Source organism: Helobdella robusta (assembly GCF_000326865.2).
Source record: "Helobdella robusta unplaced genomic scaffold HELROscaffold_5, whole genome shotgun sequence".
Taxonomy (NCBI): Eukaryota; Metazoa; Annelida; class Clitellata; order Rhynchobdellida; family Glossiphoniidae; genus Helobdella; species Helobdella robusta.
In genome coordinates this window covers 715,602-733,142 of record NW_008705254.1, presented here as the reverse complement: position 1 = coordinate 733,142, position 17,541 = coordinate 715,602, and the positions used below count along the sequence as shown (strand labels likewise).

The following is a 17,541-nucleotide window of genomic DNA, read 5'->3' as shown; positions in this document are numbered from 1 at the left end:
CCGAGTCTACAAAGGCATTCAGTGAGGACTTTTGTTCCAATTTGGAATGTTGAACATGGGTGGATGCCACAATCGCCATTGTTTGTTTGGCAATCTTTGAATTTTCACCAAATTAATAAAATTTCCGATGTTTCAAGCCAATCAAGCAGAGCAAGAAATAATTTCAAGCACCATACTTATTAATTTAACATTATTTCAACCTCTTTGATCGCAAGAGTCTCCACTCCATCCAGGTTGGCAACATGAAGACTGGCAAGTCATATCTGTATTAAAACTGTTTGCAGCGGTGCAGTGATAAACTTCCAAACAGTTTCTAGCCGTACCAAGTTTGTTGCACACTGAAGAGATATAGAAAAAACTTATTTGAGAAAATTAAATTTTCAACTAACGTGTTTACGTGAATAAATGCTGTTCTTCAACGTTCCTCCACATGTTTCCGTTATACTCCCGGCACATTTTGAATTGCAATCACTGTCCAACGCCTTTCCATGCTTTCCATACGAGTTGCCGCAATAACAATTCCTGCCAGCCTATAAATATATTAGCCTAATAAACTTAGTAACAATTACTTCTTTAGTCGTTTAACGAAAGAACGACAGAACGGTTTGAAACCTGCAGTCCAGCGTAGAGGTAATCGTTTTGTAGACAGTACGTAATACAAGATTCAATTGTCATTGCTGGTTGATTTGTGTTGGCAAGATTGAGATCCTTATCAGAAGCAGCATCCACATCATTATAGCATCCCAAATATCCCGGAGTGACTGGAGCTGATGTGGAAAAATATTTTGGACAGGTTACTTCTAAAAATCAATTAACTTCTCATGAAAGTGAATTGTGAATGTTGCATACTTGAGTAAACAGCATTCAGTTGGCTTGCAGTACAAACTTTAGTTGTTGGATCACATTGTTGGACGCACATGGAAGACGGAGAAATATCAGAAGGAACATCGCCGCAGTTACATTGATTGTTCTGATGGGTTTACATTTTATTCTCATTCAAAACACGTTTCAAAAGTACACAAATATTATTTCTACCTTTAGTGCGGCGTAAGGATAGTTCATCTCCTGGCACATGTAGATGCATTTGTCTGCCGACGACTCTTGGAAAGTCAGCTGAATTTGAAAATTTCTGAAACACCCGACATATTTGTACGCTGGGTTTTCTGAACAATTTTGTCTTAGCACTTAATTAAACATGAACAAATTTTTAGGTAACTAAATCACATTTTGACATACCGGCTCCATAAACTTCGAGCTCAGAAAATTTCATTCCACCAGAAGTAGTTTGCGAAGCTTCTTGTTGGATAGTGACGTATCTGTAGTAAATATTGCTGGGTGTGCAGCTAACTCTCATCGGTTGGGCATCCATTGAATAACTGGCTGGCCCCAAGCCACAACTGTCATATCTGCCTGCTATTGATGCTGGTGATTTCGGATTGATGCTGTTTGAAAGTCCAACCACGAAATTGTTCATTTCAGTACCTAGGAATGATACGTGATATATTTGTAATCAGATAGACCAATCGAAATCAGATAATTTCTGACCAACCAGTTGCAGCTGCATACATTGCAATGTACAGAACTTGGTATTTTCGTGATAAATCAACTATGAAGTAGTTGTAGATTGTTGGGGCTGTTTCAGTTTGTAAGGAACAGAAGCTGGGAGTGCCATCTACACAACTGTCTGGAATGTGTGTTGAGTCCTTGTTACTCATGTAGGCCGCCTTCTTAAGAGCCACATTTTCATACTGCAGGAAGCTGGCTGTAATGACCACGTGTACTTCAATATCACTATTTTTGTTGCATGTAGATTTTTTAGACATAATTTTTTCAAATTTTTAAATTCTTTCCTAATTAACACTTATAAAGACAATTTTTGCAGAAATTAAATTAATTTCAATATTTCAATATTTTTCCTCGTAAATTAATCTGATTATAAAAATAACAATGTGGAACACTAAATGTTAGCTGACTCCAGTGACGGATCTAGACAACGTTGACGAGGACCAGAACTTGAAAAAAATTTGAAATTTATACAAAAAAGTAACAAAAGAAGCTACTGTGGGCAAAATTTTGCTTTTTTTGCTTATCATGCCTTATCACGGTTTTATTTTTAAAACGGTATTTACCGAGTAAAAGGAGTAAAAACTCAGTTTTACTGATTTTGAGTGGCAATACTGGACAACTGGGAGGCCATGATTCATCGGCTCTCCTAAATCCACCACTGGTTGACACCTCATCAAATTGTTGAGTTGGAAAACATTAAATTAATGAATTACTCAAAAAAGAGCAAGAAACAATTGTGCTACAATTTATTTACTCATTTTATTGACATTTTTTAAAATATTCAATAATTTAAAAAATTAACCGTTGGTGTAAACATCCAATTCAGCGAAATGAAGCCATATAGTGCCTTTACTTTCAGCCACTTGTATGATGACAAATCTTGAAAATTTATTTCCATCCAAGCAATCAACCGTCAGATCCAGTCCATCTCCACCAACAGTTGATGGGTACTGATTACACAGGTCGTAATTACCTCTTATTGATGATGTGTTCACAGACGGATCAAAATAATTTGTCAGTCCAACCACGAAGTTGTCCATATTATTAAAATCTAAAAGTTTGTTGATTTGAAATTTATTTCCTGTTAGTGAAGTAAATTTGGTGAATAACCTACCGTCTGCAGTAGCACAGGTCCCGGTTCGAAGCTTAATTGATTTGACTTGGTAGGCGTTCACCAAATCCACAATGAACCAACCTGGGTATTTCAAAACAAAACCGTTGTTTTCTACAGCTGTACCTGGGTTGCCATCAACACCGTTCAAAGCTGCACATGAAGAATATTGATCGCTGAGAACGGCTGGTTTTTTCAACGCCACATTTGAGAGACTGGCTGCTTTTCAGATTTCACAAATCAAAGTAACTTATAAAAATAAATTTTATCACCATGGTCATTCAAATATTGATGCCTTCAATTGAGATAGAAAGAATATATTTAAAAAATTGACAATAAATTATAATTTTAAAATAAATGCTGCCTAATTTTAGAAAAAAAAAAATTTTCAATTCATCATAAATGATCTTAAACAAATTCCCGACGCTTTAATTTCTTATCGTACGCTCTCTCTCTCTCTCTCTCTCTCTCATTCATTCTCTCTTTCTTTTTCTCTCTCATTCTTTTTTATTATATACTTTAAAAAAAATACATCGTCTACTACAAAAGCCCGACACTAATAAAAGTTACTTGTTGCAATTCGTCTCATAAAAATCTCAATGGATCTAAAGTGTAGGCACGACTAACCTTTCACAACATTGCAATTGCATAGGATGGACCAGGCCAAAATGTTGACAAGCCACAATGCCACGATGTTTTGTATTTTATGTTTTGTCACATAACAAATTAATATATATGTGAACACTGTATGATTATATTTTACTAGAAACGGTCAAATCGTAAAAATTCTTGTGCGTCTCATTACAAACAGTGTTTATAATCTTTAATTTGAATTTGCTTCCTGATGTTGAAATGATCACTTGTCATGTGAGCTACTATCAAAATTTTCACTTTCAGAATATTATTTTTTTTTCATTTTTGCTTTTTTTACCAGATAAAATTTAGCCTATCAACAATTTTTTTGTAGTATCAGGTTAACTAATTTTGACTTGTTGCTTGAAACACTCTGTTACTCGAGTAGTTAGCTATATATTTAAAAAAAATCTTAATAGAACGTGTGCACTGCTAGGCATATTTTACTTGAAATCGTCATAAGATTGAGGGATGGTAGACGGCTTTCATTGTCTTTTGGCTTCACACTTGCACTGTTTGTTGCTACCTGGATTGTTTAAACTATTTTTGGTGGAGATTTTTTATAACTTAATGATCGAAATACCACATTTTTTCCATTTTTATGGCCCAGCTGTCAAAATATCACAAATGAATAATAAACAAAAATGTCAAAATGACATCTTCTAGATATTTTACCCAGTATGACTGGTGTAGATTGAAAAAAAAATTCAATATAACACATTGATAAGTTGTTCAATACTTTCTTTTTTTCTTTCTTTCTATCTATCTAATAATCTATCTATCTATTTTAATATTTATCCATCCATCCACCTGTTCATTCATCCATCCGTCAATCTATCCATCCATTTAGCTGTCTATGTCTCTATTTTACATCTATCAAAAAACTTCTTCTACAAATGTGGCAAAATACGACACTATATCACTAGTTGAATGTAAATTATATCAAAATAGATTTGTACCTTCTTGCAACACAAGCATCTCCACGAGGCTAGCAATAATGACGACCTTAAACAACATTTCATCAAATTTTTATCGAAAAAATTCAACAAAAATGAAGAAAAATTGATAAAATCTGAAGTTAACTTTAACACAAACCCGTGCAAATGAAGTATCAAGTAAAATGCATCTCAACTTGGCAATTCAAAATAGCACACCACAAAGCTAGCTAGAAACCTAAATGAATACAATTCAGATAGCTGAATTTAAACAAAGCTATATTATTTCAAATGCTGTTTCGATTACGTTGTCTACCTAGACAAAAGTTCTAGCTATGGCCACATAGAAACACACACTATATTTTGGCCATATTTTTCTATGAATCTAGTTATATATATATATATATATGTGTGTGTGGGTGTGTGTGTGTGTGTGTGTGTGTGTGTGTTGTGTATGTTAGCGTGCATGTGTGTGTATATGTGTGTGTGTGGTCGCACTCACGACCACACACACACATGTGTATGTGTATACATGTATCTGTATTATAAAGCAATAAATTGAATTATCTTAGCAGCGTCTTGGTGCTTGCATGCCTAACGCAATTGAAACATGTCGGAGCGTACGGGCAAATATAAAAAAAACATATTCATACATCAGCACATAAACACACTTGTACATGTACAAACATACACACACAAACATATACATACACACACACATAAACACAGATACACACATGTAGATAAAAGTGATAGTATATATCTAATTATACAACATATGATTGTTTAGCTAATGCGCTGTTTAGCTAATCATTATTTATTATAATTATTATTATTATTATTTTGTTTCATAACCATTTTAGTTCTTCATACATTACTTATATCATATCAAGCTGCGCGTAAGTTTCAGGCATAGACAAAAGTATGACCAAAATTAATTTATTGATGAAAAAATAGTCAAAAATGACTCACAAGTATGAACACTAAACTTTTTTGATTTATTTAATGTAGTAGTAGTAGTTGTAGTAATAGTATTATTATTAGTAGTAATAGTGGTGGTGGTGGTGGTAGTCGCGTTAGTTGTCGTCGTAGTTGTTGTAGTAGTGGTAGTGGAAGTAGTAGTAACTCTTTTTTTTAAATTGGTTGCAGTTTGTCTTTACAATTTTTAATGGATTTGTTATGAAATTGTTGAAACGTTACATATTATTCTTGATGTTATTTAATTTCAAAGTGAGTTGCAAATAAGCCTAAAAGTTGCATTGAAACTTTCAACTTTCATTTCAAGACTATACACCATGGTTTTATCAAACTCTGATGTTATTATTCACGTGATGTTATTATTCACGTGATGTTATTATAGAACCTAGACCAAGCACCTGGCTGGCAATGCTAAACAATAGTAGCATGATAATCACACATACGTATTAACTGCATGGCTCACTATTTGAGCAGCCAATTGTTTACGTCAATCTTATTTTAAAATGCTTGCAGCTGTTCTTCTAATGTACAACTACGATGTACGCAAAATTGCTTACATTTCATACCTGACATTTTAGACTTTTGTCTTATAGGCTGTGCGTAGAGCACACACTACCTCACACATGTACACACACGTACACACACACGCGCGCACATCAAACACACTCCAAACGGAGTACATACACACACGTTGTGTAAGAGTGTGTGTTTTGAAGAGTTGGACAGCGTTTAAACCAGGCCATTACGTAATTACAGCCCGAGACATGGCATTGCTACCGACTGAGCTAACTCGTTGGCTCAAACTTATAGTAAAGTGCTTAAATGTGCAATGAACGTTTTGAATTATCTTTAGATTTTGAAAAAGTCTGCAGCTAATAGCTTTGAAAAGAATTCAATATGATCACGCAGACAGACACAAACATATATACACACATAGACACACACAGACCAAAGTATTTTTTAATTTGAATCATTAGAACCCAAAAAAATCATTTTTTTTATTTCAGGTTTGGCTAAAATAAAATTTTTAAAAATCGACGAAATTTTCGTTGCCTTTCAGCATCTTTCGATCATTCCACAGAAATAAAACTAAACACCAATTAATTAATGTGACGTAATATATATTTTCTCTCTTTTAATCTACTGCCGTTAAATTTCACAAGAGTATCCATGGTATATACTAAAACTTTTCAATAATTGGTAGTAAATCCACACCTCCCGATTAAACTTTGTTCTACAACCAAATGACTGTGACACAAATCCCAAAAGGATTCTGACTTAAGGTAGGGCAAGCAGGGCCTCTATTTCGGAATCTAAACAACACAAAATGGCTGGACAAAAACCAGTCGGTACAACGTTACGAAGAAATTCCGGTTAGTATTAAATCCATTTTACACTTATTGAATTTTTCGAATTTGTTTTAAACTACAAATTACAAATATGAAAATAAAATAGTTACCAATAAAAGCAACAGATATAAATTAATTATGATTAGAAATAAACAGTGTTGATAAACAAAAAATATTAGAAATTAACACAGATAAAATGCCGTTAGGTTAGTTAATTATGTCTGATCATCTTAAAATGATATCACACACACACGCACACACACACAGGATTTGAAGAACATAATAAAAGATATATAGATAATATACATCTTTAACATTGTAAGTGGTTCTGCGTATGTCAGAGCTGCAATAATAAAGACTAATAAAAAAAAATTATATACATATATATATATATATATATATATATATATATATATATATATATATATATATAAACAGTACCCAACATAATTGCACAATCATCACATATTAAACAAAAATTTAACCCACTGATATATTATTTAAATTGATAAAAATAAGTACAAATTAAAAATAAAAATTTGTAAAATATTATGAAAATTTTCGGTACGGTGGTGTGTAGACCTTTGATATTATGTAACTTGGACAAAAGCATCAGTTTCCAACTACTACTACTTCTACTACTACTACTACTACTAATTTAATTAGTATTTAACAACTACTGCAGTCACTATTATTGCAGCTACTACTACAACTACTGCTACTTCTACTACTGCTTTTATTTCTACCAGCTGTTAATTTCAACAGAAATTTATTAGCAAATTACGTGTTATTACTAATCATGGTATTTCTTTTACTAGATATGATTTTTTGATCTCTCGTCCAGGTGGCATCGTTGAAGTTGGGCCCAGTGTAGTCGTAATCCACATTGTCGGCGTCGTCGTTCGCCTCATCAATTGACGTGTTGTAATTAGTGGCGACGACGTTTGTGTTGTGGTAACGCGAGAGATTTGGCGGCAAGCTAGATGCCGCTTTCACAGGGGTTGGTGGAGATTGCTTGGTGTTCGATTTTGACCATTTTCCACCTATTATTAATATTATAATTATTATTACAAAAATTATTGTTATTATTATTACTTAATTATTATTACTATTAGTAATTGTAGTAATTTTGGTGGTGGTTGTAGTAGTAACAGTAGTAGTAGTCATAGTAGTAGTAGTAATTATTGTTATAGTAGTATTTGCAATAGTAGTTGTAGTGGTAGTATTTATATTTCAGAATTAAAGCCGACGCTAGAAAATCATATTTATTTTGACAAAACGTTCTATACAAATCTGACAGCGAAGACCAACTTTTGTAACAAATGTAAATGATCAATGAGATGTTTGCCAAGAGAAACACGCCCGCTATCACGACGAAAGCTATCATAACTTGTCTTTCAATTGGAACTGATGAAATTTCAGTTAATATTTTCTTATTTGCAGTTCATAATATTTTTAACATTTTAAAAAATTGGAATTTTAAAATTTGATTTTACTTTTTTTTATGTAATAATAATGTTATTTAAACCTGTCGTAAACGAACCAGAGCAAACATTGTTAATTCGTTCGTACCCGGATGAACACTGGCAAACGTAGGAACCGTTCATACTAGCGCATATTTCTGATGGTTTTTTGCAAACGAGTTTGTTGTCGGGACATTTTTCGGCACCTGGATATATGTATGAAATGCAGTCATCGTTGTAGTAGGTCTTCATGTACCCGCTCTTGCAAACACATTCCGTCAGCGTTGCAGCCCCAACTTTGAATGAATAACATCTATGAGCTGTACCACAGTTACCGTTGTTAACCAAGCAATCTGTAAAAATTTTTCCGGTGGGGAAAGAGAATTATAAGCAAAAAACATAATGAACAATTAGAATTATGAAGTCTGCAAAGATGGGAGCCGGTCTTAAGTAGAGCAAAATAAATTTAGACCAATCCTCATTAATTTTTACTAGGAAATAACTTGTAGTTTTTACGATATTTTGGAAAAAATGCAAATTTCAACAAAATGTTTGATGAACTTTTTATAGGGATTATTCCAGGAAATAAGTTTTGCTGAAAACAAATCCGTCGGTAATTAGTTTCATATAAACGATTTTCGGCTTTAGCTAGTTCACTTAGCCACTCTTTTAAAATAAGACATAAACCACCATTTGAAATTAACAAACCAAACCTCTTTTATCACAGGCATCTCCATTCCAGCCGGGGTCACAACTTTTAGACTCGCAAGTCAACCAAGGAGTGAAATTTGACTGGTTGGAGCAGTGATAGATGTCGGAGTAACTTTTGTTTGTGCCGTAAGTATTATAAACTGCGAGTTATGCATTATTCTACAATCAATTTTCTAGAAATATTTTTTATTTTAAAAAATATTTACGGAAATATAGGCTGTTAAAATATTTTCCTCCGCATTTTTGTAACAGATTTCCACCACTGCAGTCACTTTCCTTTGCTCTTCCATATTTTCCAAACGAGTTTCCACAAAAGCATAGCCCGTACTAGAATTTCATAAAACTTTCCTTTAGTTTGATGTTTCAGTTTTTGTAAAAAATATAGACGTTAAAATGATCGAAGCTGTTACAACAACCTGCAAACCGGCGAACAAGAAATTTCTCGTGTAACATTTTTGAGTGCAGGTCTCAACCGTCATTGTATCCAAGTTTAGAGTTTGAACGACGAGATCCTTATCGTCTCTATCTTGGTAACATCCCATGTACGTCCAGTTTATTGAAGGTGTCTTTGCTGAATTCAAATTTTCAATTTAGAAACAATCAATCAATCAATCAATCAATTAGCTTATAAAGCGCTATTTCCGCGATGTTCAACAGCGCTCCTCAATGAATTTTGAAAACAGATGGGTCTTGAGATCCGCTCTGAACTTCGCAAGTGATGGAGAAATAGTTAGAGAAGTAGGTAGAGAGTTCCAGAGAAAAGGACCAGAAAAAGCAAAAGCAGATTTGGCAAAAGAGTGTTTAACACAAGTTAAGAAAAAGCGAGAAGAAGAAGACGATCGTAAACCGGGGCGTTTAGGTTCAATTAATATATCTGATAAGTACTTAGGAAATAATTTAGATTGAGACTTATACATGAACGTGCAAATTTTAAAAATTATTCTATATTTTATAGGTAGCCAGTGCAAGAGAACAAGATATGGAGATATATGAGAAAAGAAAGGGGCACGAGCAACTAGACGAGCAGCAGAGTTAAAAGCTTTACTTAAAGGATAGAGTATAGAGTCAGGAAGACCATAGTAGAGCGAGTTACAATAATCAATCCTAGATAAGACTAACGAAGTAACAATGATGAAAATGAATGTGAAAAACATATTTGTAAGATAAAATACCCATATAGACGGCATAGATTGATGTTTCAGTACAAACTCCGCTCGCATCACAACTCGAAGAGCAGAAGGAATAAGATGGGTAGGGTTCCACAGGGGTTCCACAGAAACAAGTTTTTTTATCTTGCTCCATCTGTGTGGTTCAATTTGAATTGGTCAGTAGTGTTTCGATGACTTGTAAATAAATTGCACAAACTTTTACTGTAGCGTAGTTAATGTCAGACTGCTTGCACAGACTCAGACATATTTCTAACGATGATTCATTGAAAGTTTTTTGAGTTTGAAATGTTTTGAAGCAGCCATAAAACTTCTCAGTAGAGTTTTCTAAATTTATTTTTTACAAATTAAAACACATTTTTTAACAAATTAATGAAAAATTTTAAAAACCTGTGCCATAAACTTCCATTTCGCCAAATGTCAGGTCCACATTAGTGGTAGGTTGAACGATGACATACCTCGAATAAAAAGTTTTATTTGTACAAATCACTTTCATTGGCTGCTTGCCATATAAACCGATTCCTGGCCATTTTGCACATAGTTCGTAATTTCCAAGAATTGAATTTTTATTTCTTGGATCGAAATTGTTGGATAGTCCGACTTTAAAATTGCTCAACCTATCAGCTTTAGTAACGAAAATATTATAAAAATATGAAAAAATTTCATTTTCAATTATTTTTGTTAAACTAACCCAAACTACAGCAGTCAATACTCGAGAACAAAATGACGTACTGAACTTTGTGGCTTCGAACCAAGTCAACCACAAACCAGTCCGCGGGTCCATATGTAGAAAATTAGCAATAATTATCTTTGATGCCGTCAACACAGTTGCTAGGTGGATATAGCACCTCATTGAAATAAGAAGTTGTGAGAAGAGAACCAAAATATGCAGGTTTATAAAGAGCAACATTTTCATATTGTACGAGATTCTCTATGGAAATAAATTATCACGAATATAAAAAATATGAAAATTGAAAAGATTGATCGATGGTGAAGTTGAAATACGAACTCATCAAATCTAACCATTCGCATAAACTTCCAGTTCAGCAAATTCAAATTGTCTAACAATATTCAATGAATCACTATCTTGCCACTGTTGAATGATTACAAATTTCGAAAACAACTTCTCATTGGCGCAGTCGATTCTCATCGGCTGACCAGCCGTAAAAACAGTTGTTGGCCACTGTCCGCAGAGGTCATAACTCTTTTTAACGATCGTTTTGTTTACATTTGGATCGAAATTGTTGAAGAGTCCGACCATAAACATGTACAAACGGTAGTCTGAGAATATATAAAGACAATTAAATTTAATATAAACAAATTTTCCATGGCAGATATTCTGGAAAAATTTCTGCTAGCATTTTTGAAAATAGCTCAAGTCTTTGCCAACTTAAAAATTCGAATTGCCACCAATTTAACAGCTCACCTCATCTCTAATTTTTCATCAAAACTACACTTTTAAAAAGATTAATTCCCCCAAGTTTCTGAAAGCGATGCCAAAAGCATTCTTAGTAAGAATAAATTAAATAACATAAAATTACTCAGGAAATAACTAACCGCAGCCAGTACAATCTCGCCTATTATAAAGTACCACGTGTTTAACTTGATAGCCATTCAACAGGTCGACAACGAACCACGGTGGGTTATAAGAAGCTGCAATACATAATAGGTCGTTATATATATCCCCATCAACCCCGACCTGGGCAGAAGAGGAGTTGTTACTATTATAAGCCGTCTTCTTTAAAGCGACGTTTGTGTAATCGGCTAAAATAAAATTATTTCGGTTTATTAAAATTCAAAAATAAATAATTATCACTTTATCTCGGATGTACGCGAAGCACAACAATGGTCATAAAATCTTGAATAGTTTGTTGAAAATTGGCTCTTTTGAAAACTACCTTTTGCTGCTACATACAGATTTATAATCCCAAATAGAAAAACACAGCAAATAATCATTTTATAGCTTGAAATTATTTCATTTTTCAAATTAAGACCTGAAATAAAAGATAAATTCTCTCAAAGCTTTCACTTAACGACGCTACATTAAAACTGCAACTCCATTCAAATAACAACTCTCACTATGTTCCATTGTTAGCTTGCGTAACAGTTTAACAATAGCGCTAGGAAGTTTGAATGACAATTATGTACTTGTGTCATGTATGCACACACACATTTTAGACTTTATTTTTTCGACAGATAATCTTGGTTTATTTTTCAAGTTTAAGAAACTTTTAATTAAAAAATAACTATCTTTTTTCGTATATATTACTACAAATATATATTTTACATAAATTTTCTACTAAGTTTTCTAAATATTAATATCTAAATAACATAATATAATTATTATTAATACCTCTTAGGTACATTATTTAACATCAGTCGGCTGTTTACATGAGGCTTTGTATTGATTTCTTTGTTAGGTATTCGTTATGACGTATTTGGTTTTAACGCTTAACGTGAATTTTACTATTTTACCCATGTTGCTATATTTAATTTGAAGTAGTGACAAATCAGGTTTTAGCTTTGACTAGTGTTGTAATATCAATTGATTGATCAATGATTAATTGAGGTGGATAAATATTTTTTTGATTTTTAGTGTATTTGTTGAGTAAATTTTCAGTTTAGTATGATCGAAGTGGTTTTTTTAGCTATATTTTATTTTAGTAAATTTATTAATTTTTTTATTTTTAACAAAGATTTTAAAAAAATTAAGTTATCAGTGTCTCATTTATTGTTTCTTGTAAATGAATGTAAGAACTTCTAGTAACACTTTTAATCTCAAAAGAAAGAGACATACTAGAATCAAAGATAAAGCCTAGACTACGAAACTTATGAGAAACATCAAGAGTTTTAGAATCAGGTAAGATAATAGGAGGAATAGTATTAGTGTTTTTAGATTCATTAAAACAAATTAATTCAAATTTAGAAAGATTAAGTTTAAGACACATAGAGTCAGACCTAGCGATAATTGAAGAAAGACATGGAGATAGATTAAGAAGAACACTATTGAGATTGGATGGAGGAAAAGAAGTATAAATATAAGAATCTTCAACATTTTCTCGTATTTTTAAATGTAAAACAAACTTTAAATAACCTTTATTCTATTTAATGCTAAATGTGTTAACGTTGAAAATGTTAGATGTTAAGCGTGTTTAATATTAATTTGAATTCGGTTAGTTGAGTTTTAAGCTAAGAAGTGATTCGAAAAAAAAGGAATATGAATTTAGTTATATGTGTGTGTATACGTGTGGGTATTTGTGTGTGTGAGTGTATGTGTGTGCGCGTGTAGATCAAAACTCCTGCTTTTAAACTCATGAGAACGTCTCACTGGTACATATATTAACTTCAGCCACTCCTAATTAAAAAATAGATTAATTGACTAATTGAATTATTAATTAAAAATAAACTTGTTTTATTGTTACAAATTATAAACTGGAAAAATTATAAAAATGATAAAAATTAATAAGAACCAATTACTAATTATAAAGTAGTGATTGGCATTCGAGAAGTTGACTGAGTTATACACAATACTGCGTGCATTCATAGGCAGTTGTTCAATGTTCAATGTTCATCTTTGTGAGATTGTGTGTCATTGGGATGAGGTAGTAGGAAGTTGAAAAATTTTTCCTTATGAGCTGTATTTTAGAAAGGATTTTCTTGATTTTCTTCTAAGAGTTCTAAAGCAGAACTCCTTAAATCATTTCATCTGTTTATATAATTCAAATTCATTAATATAAGTAGAGAATTTTTCAGAAATTGAAAATCCAATTGATATTTAATAGAATTTAATAAAATTCCAAAAAATTTTAAAAAAAATAATAAAAAATATCACCCCTTTCGAAAATCCACCAACCATCCTTTTTAAGGAAATTCATCGCAACGCAAACTTCACAATATGATAGAAACAAGCTCTCAAAACACCGTAAAAATTTTTTACTCTAAAAAACACATTCTCAAATACTATTCTGTCTAAAAATTTAACATACATATTATATTCCACACTGATTTCATGTTTTTTTTTGTCAAGATTAACACGTAGGCAAAGGTAGCTTATAAATAGGCAGCCAACGTGTTACGGCTTGCTAGTGCCACACAGCTTCAATTGTTCTGGTAGTAGACACGAATTCTGCGCACTGAAGCCTGTCTGGTGAACAACTAACTACACAGTCGTTCTTTGACTCTGCTTTAATTTTGTAATTTATGTAGAAAATTCAAAGGTGCAAATGAATGGTTAGTGAAAAGGTTTTTCTTTTTAGAAATATACTAAATCTGAACTGTTTTTCGAAATTTGTTGATTTTTTGATGTATTTTGAGGGTTTCTAGGTTTGAAAATGTCAGTTTATATATATTTTTAATGAACTTAATCGTTGAAATGATCGAATTTCATCTCGTTTCAACAAAGAAACAAATTCATAGAGGAGTCTTCTATATAACAAACAGCTTAATGTTAGATGTTTTCTCATTGGGCTTACAACGTTCCGCAAGTTAGTGCATACCTTTTACAAAAACCTTCAAAATTGGCAGGGGTAACTGTGTATATCATCAGCAAATTTGACTCTTATTCACACATTTCGAAAGTAGCCTTACTACAAACGAGTATCAAACGAGTATGTGTGTGTGTGCGTGCGTGTTTGCGTGCGTGTGTGTGGTGTGTGCGTGTGTGTGTGTGTGCGTGTGTGTGTGTTGTTGATTGATTGATTTAGTTGATTTAGTATTTTTGGCTTATCTTACGTTTTTTTAATTAAAATCATTAATTTTTGTGAAAAATATTTGATATTTCTCATTCATAACAACGATCTGGTGCCTTATATGGTAGGTGAGAACTTTTGATCATTGACACTTTTTTCTGGTTTTTGGAAGGTTATAATGGTATATAAACTAAAAATTCTAATATATCTAACCATGTATCTTGTATTTTTACAGTTATAATGATGGCTAAGTCATGGAAACTTTGCGAGTAATTGATTTATGGAAAGAATGTTCCGAAAAAAATCGTTCATTATACTGTTATTTAACCCTAAATATATCTAACTGTCTATCTGTTTGATTGTATCTGCCTGTCCGAATCTCTCTCTCTCTCTGTCTGTTTATCTATCTATCGAGTATCGTAAATGATATCTTTTGATTTCTTGAATTAGTACAAAATAAATTATTACTCTCGAGTTATTCAATTGTTTTCAAGATGAACATTATGATATAAGTTACGACGAAATCGGTTGATTCTCGGCTGTTGTAGGTTTTGATCATTTCATCTCATGTAGTTTTTGATAAAGAAAACAACCATTGCGTTATGAATATTTCTTTTACTATCTAATAAAAAGTAATAATGTACTAGTCTAAATTGGTTTTACCCTTTCAAAAATACCTGTTAACAGAAAATACCAAAAGCAAAATCATACCCCAATGTAAGAATAATGTTAACGTGTGAGTTATATTAGTTGTAAGTAATAGTAAAAATGTCAATATCGGAACATTCAACAGCTAAGAAAATTGTTTTAAAGTTGTAAAAATAGTATAAAGATTAAAAATGCTTGTCCAAAAAAGTACATTATATATGATTCTGTAAGCAAAGCGTTTTTTTATTCAGTATGCAATTTTATATTTGGCATTTTGAAAATCTTTTTGGCTAATAAATGTCTTAACAAACTGTTAATAATGGTTTTATTATATGGAAGGTTATAAATCGCGAATAAAATGTTTTAAAAGAGTTAAATGATAGAATATCAAGTAAACAGCCAAGGATTGTTTATTTAAAAATATATCACCGATGCAAATAAATACTTAATTTGAGGATTCAAATATTTAAAAAGTTTAAAAATATTTCTATTCTAATAAAATCATTTAAAAAGAACATTATAATGTAAGTTTTGTTACATTGTAAAGTTCTTCAGCTTCGTTACTCTTGAGAGGTTTGCCTTGGCCAGTTGGGATTGATTGGAGGCAGCAGAGTAAGCTAACACGCTTATCAACGTCAGGATGACTGCTCCAAAAACTCCGATGAACGCAAACAAGAGGTTTCTCTCTCCTGAAACTAAAAACGAAGCACGAAGCATGTCTGAAATGTGTAGTACGAAGAATGATTAATATTCATGAAAAGATATAGCACTCATGCTGTCAAAACTGTCTCGTAGTTGGTTGAAAGATTTGAACAGGTTCGTTTTAACTTACCACTCCATTCTTTTAATAAGATAATGTTTATACAACAAATTTAAAAAAAACTTTTACTTGAATTATCGAACAAATTTTTCGCATCAAAAAATGTTTCAATGATCATGATTTTAAACTAATAATTTGATATTTCAAACCAAATATTTGCTGCTCTACCTGGTCTTTATTAACGCTGAACGTCCCCACGTTGTTCACGCATGTCGAGATGGCGGTGTTACATGCGTTTGCGTTTTTCACGCATTCGTTTATGTCTGAAATGTGTAGTGCGTTTTAGGAAGTTTGCCCAATTAGCAAATCAAACAGGTGCCATGTCATCTTAACTCAGTTAACAAATCAAACAAAAGTCTTCTTAGCTCAGTTAGCAAGTTAAACAAGTGTCATCTTGGCTTACTTAACAAATAATTAACGGTTGGCAAGTGAAAATGACAAAACTGATGATCGTAAGAGAGAATGAAATGCAGAAACTAATGAGACAGAGGCACGACTGTTAAGTTAGAATCAGTACTAATACATTCCCGCACAGTCCAACCTTCACAAGTCCATTGGTCCTTGTTCTGGAAGCCACTGAAGCACGAGCAGTTGTACGACCCAATCTGGTTGAAGCAGGTTGATGTTTGAGGATCACAAAGACTCGTCGTGTTCAGGCATTCATTTATATCTGTGCGGTGGTTTAATGCTGCTGTATTCAGGATGTTCATATTTTTATTTAATACGCACCTTTGAATGCAACTGCAACGAATGAAAATCGAAAAATGTATTCTAATAAAATGTTTGACTCAATTGAACACGGTTTCTATACAAAAAATAATATGAATGATTTGAATCAAACACAAGTATAAATGTATATAATAATGATTAGAAATATTACCATCACATGTCCATGGGTTCTTGCTGTAGAATCCGCCAAAGCAGTTACAACTGTACGTCCCAACTTCGTTCACGCACGTTGAAGTTCTGTTGTCGCAGTGTCGCTGGCGTTGTTCGTGCATTCATCTTCGTCTACAAATGTTTTCATTTCAATTTACAAAAGCAAGTTTGAAAAATTTTTTTCTATGTTTAATATATTTAAACAGTTTTTACGTCAGTAGATGGATATAAGCCTCAAAAGTGTGAAAACACTGCAAGTTAAAAAGTGTTGTGGCTCGACTTTTAAAACATTTCAAAATATTCAAATTTTTTCGATACATAAATAGAAAGATGAAACGGTTTTGATTGAATTCTAATTTTCACAGTCAAATTTTGTGATTTACAATGCACAATATATAATTGAATTGACAAATCATAATTTAAGCTGGCTGTAATGACCAAGTGTACTTCAATATTGTATTCACTATTCTTAATACATGTAGAGTTTTTTAGACACTATTTTTTCAATATTTCAAAACTAATTTAAGGAAATATATTTAATCAAATTAATTATCAATTAAATAGTTATTAGAGTAACCAATAAATTTAATTAAA

The 17,541-nt window shown here is 32.3% G+C and overlaps 4 protein-coding genes across 4 annotated transcripts; all 4 read right to left on the bottom strand.

Annotated features, from left to right (window-relative positions):
• Positions 1-380: 380 nt before the first annotated feature.
• On the bottom strand, positions 381-786 carry HELRODRAFT_68203 (hypothetical protein; the record flags this gene model as incomplete). Its single annotated transcript, XM_009026950.1, has 2 exons — positions 381-530; positions 613-786. Coding segments are annotated over 2 exons (324 nt in total), but the record flags the coding sequence as incomplete, so codon positions are not given.
• Positions 787-2,363: 1,577 nt separating this feature from the next.
• HELRODRAFT_163132 (hypothetical protein) lies at positions 2,364-3,544 on the bottom strand (the record flags this gene model as incomplete). The annotated part of the gene is made up of 3 exons (XM_009027097.1): positions 2,364-2,617; positions 2,681-2,761; positions 3,487-3,544. The coding sequence occupies 3 exons, from the start codon at positions 3,542-3,544 to the stop codon at positions 2,364-2,366; spliced, it is 393 nt and encodes a 130-aa protein (XP_009025345.1).
• A 3,808-nt stretch (positions 3,545-7,352) lies between these two features.
• On the bottom strand, positions 7,353-12,278 carry HELRODRAFT_189109 (hypothetical protein; the record flags this gene model as incomplete). The annotated part of the gene is made up of 12 exons (XM_009027096.1): positions 7,353-7,615; positions 7,884-7,979; positions 8,116-8,388; positions 8,749-8,886; positions 8,953-9,073; positions 9,163-9,317; positions 9,919-10,048; positions 10,112-10,239; positions 10,303-10,536; positions 10,936-11,193; positions 11,470-11,676; positions 12,266-12,278. The coding sequence occupies 12 exons, from the start codon at positions 12,276-12,278 to the stop codon at positions 7,353-7,355; spliced, it is 2,016 nt and encodes a 671-aa protein (XP_009025344.1).
• A 3,504-nt stretch (positions 12,279-15,782) lies between these two features.
• On the bottom strand, positions 15,783-17,069 carry HELRODRAFT_163130 (hypothetical protein; the record flags this gene model as incomplete). Its single annotated transcript, XM_009027095.1, has 4 exons — positions 15,783-15,967; positions 16,218-16,331; positions 16,610-16,738; positions 16,949-17,069. The coding sequence occupies 4 exons, from the start codon at positions 17,067-17,069 to the stop codon at positions 15,783-15,785; spliced, it is 549 nt and encodes a 182-aa protein (XP_009025343.1).
• Between the last annotated feature and the right edge of the window lie 472 nt (positions 17,070-17,541).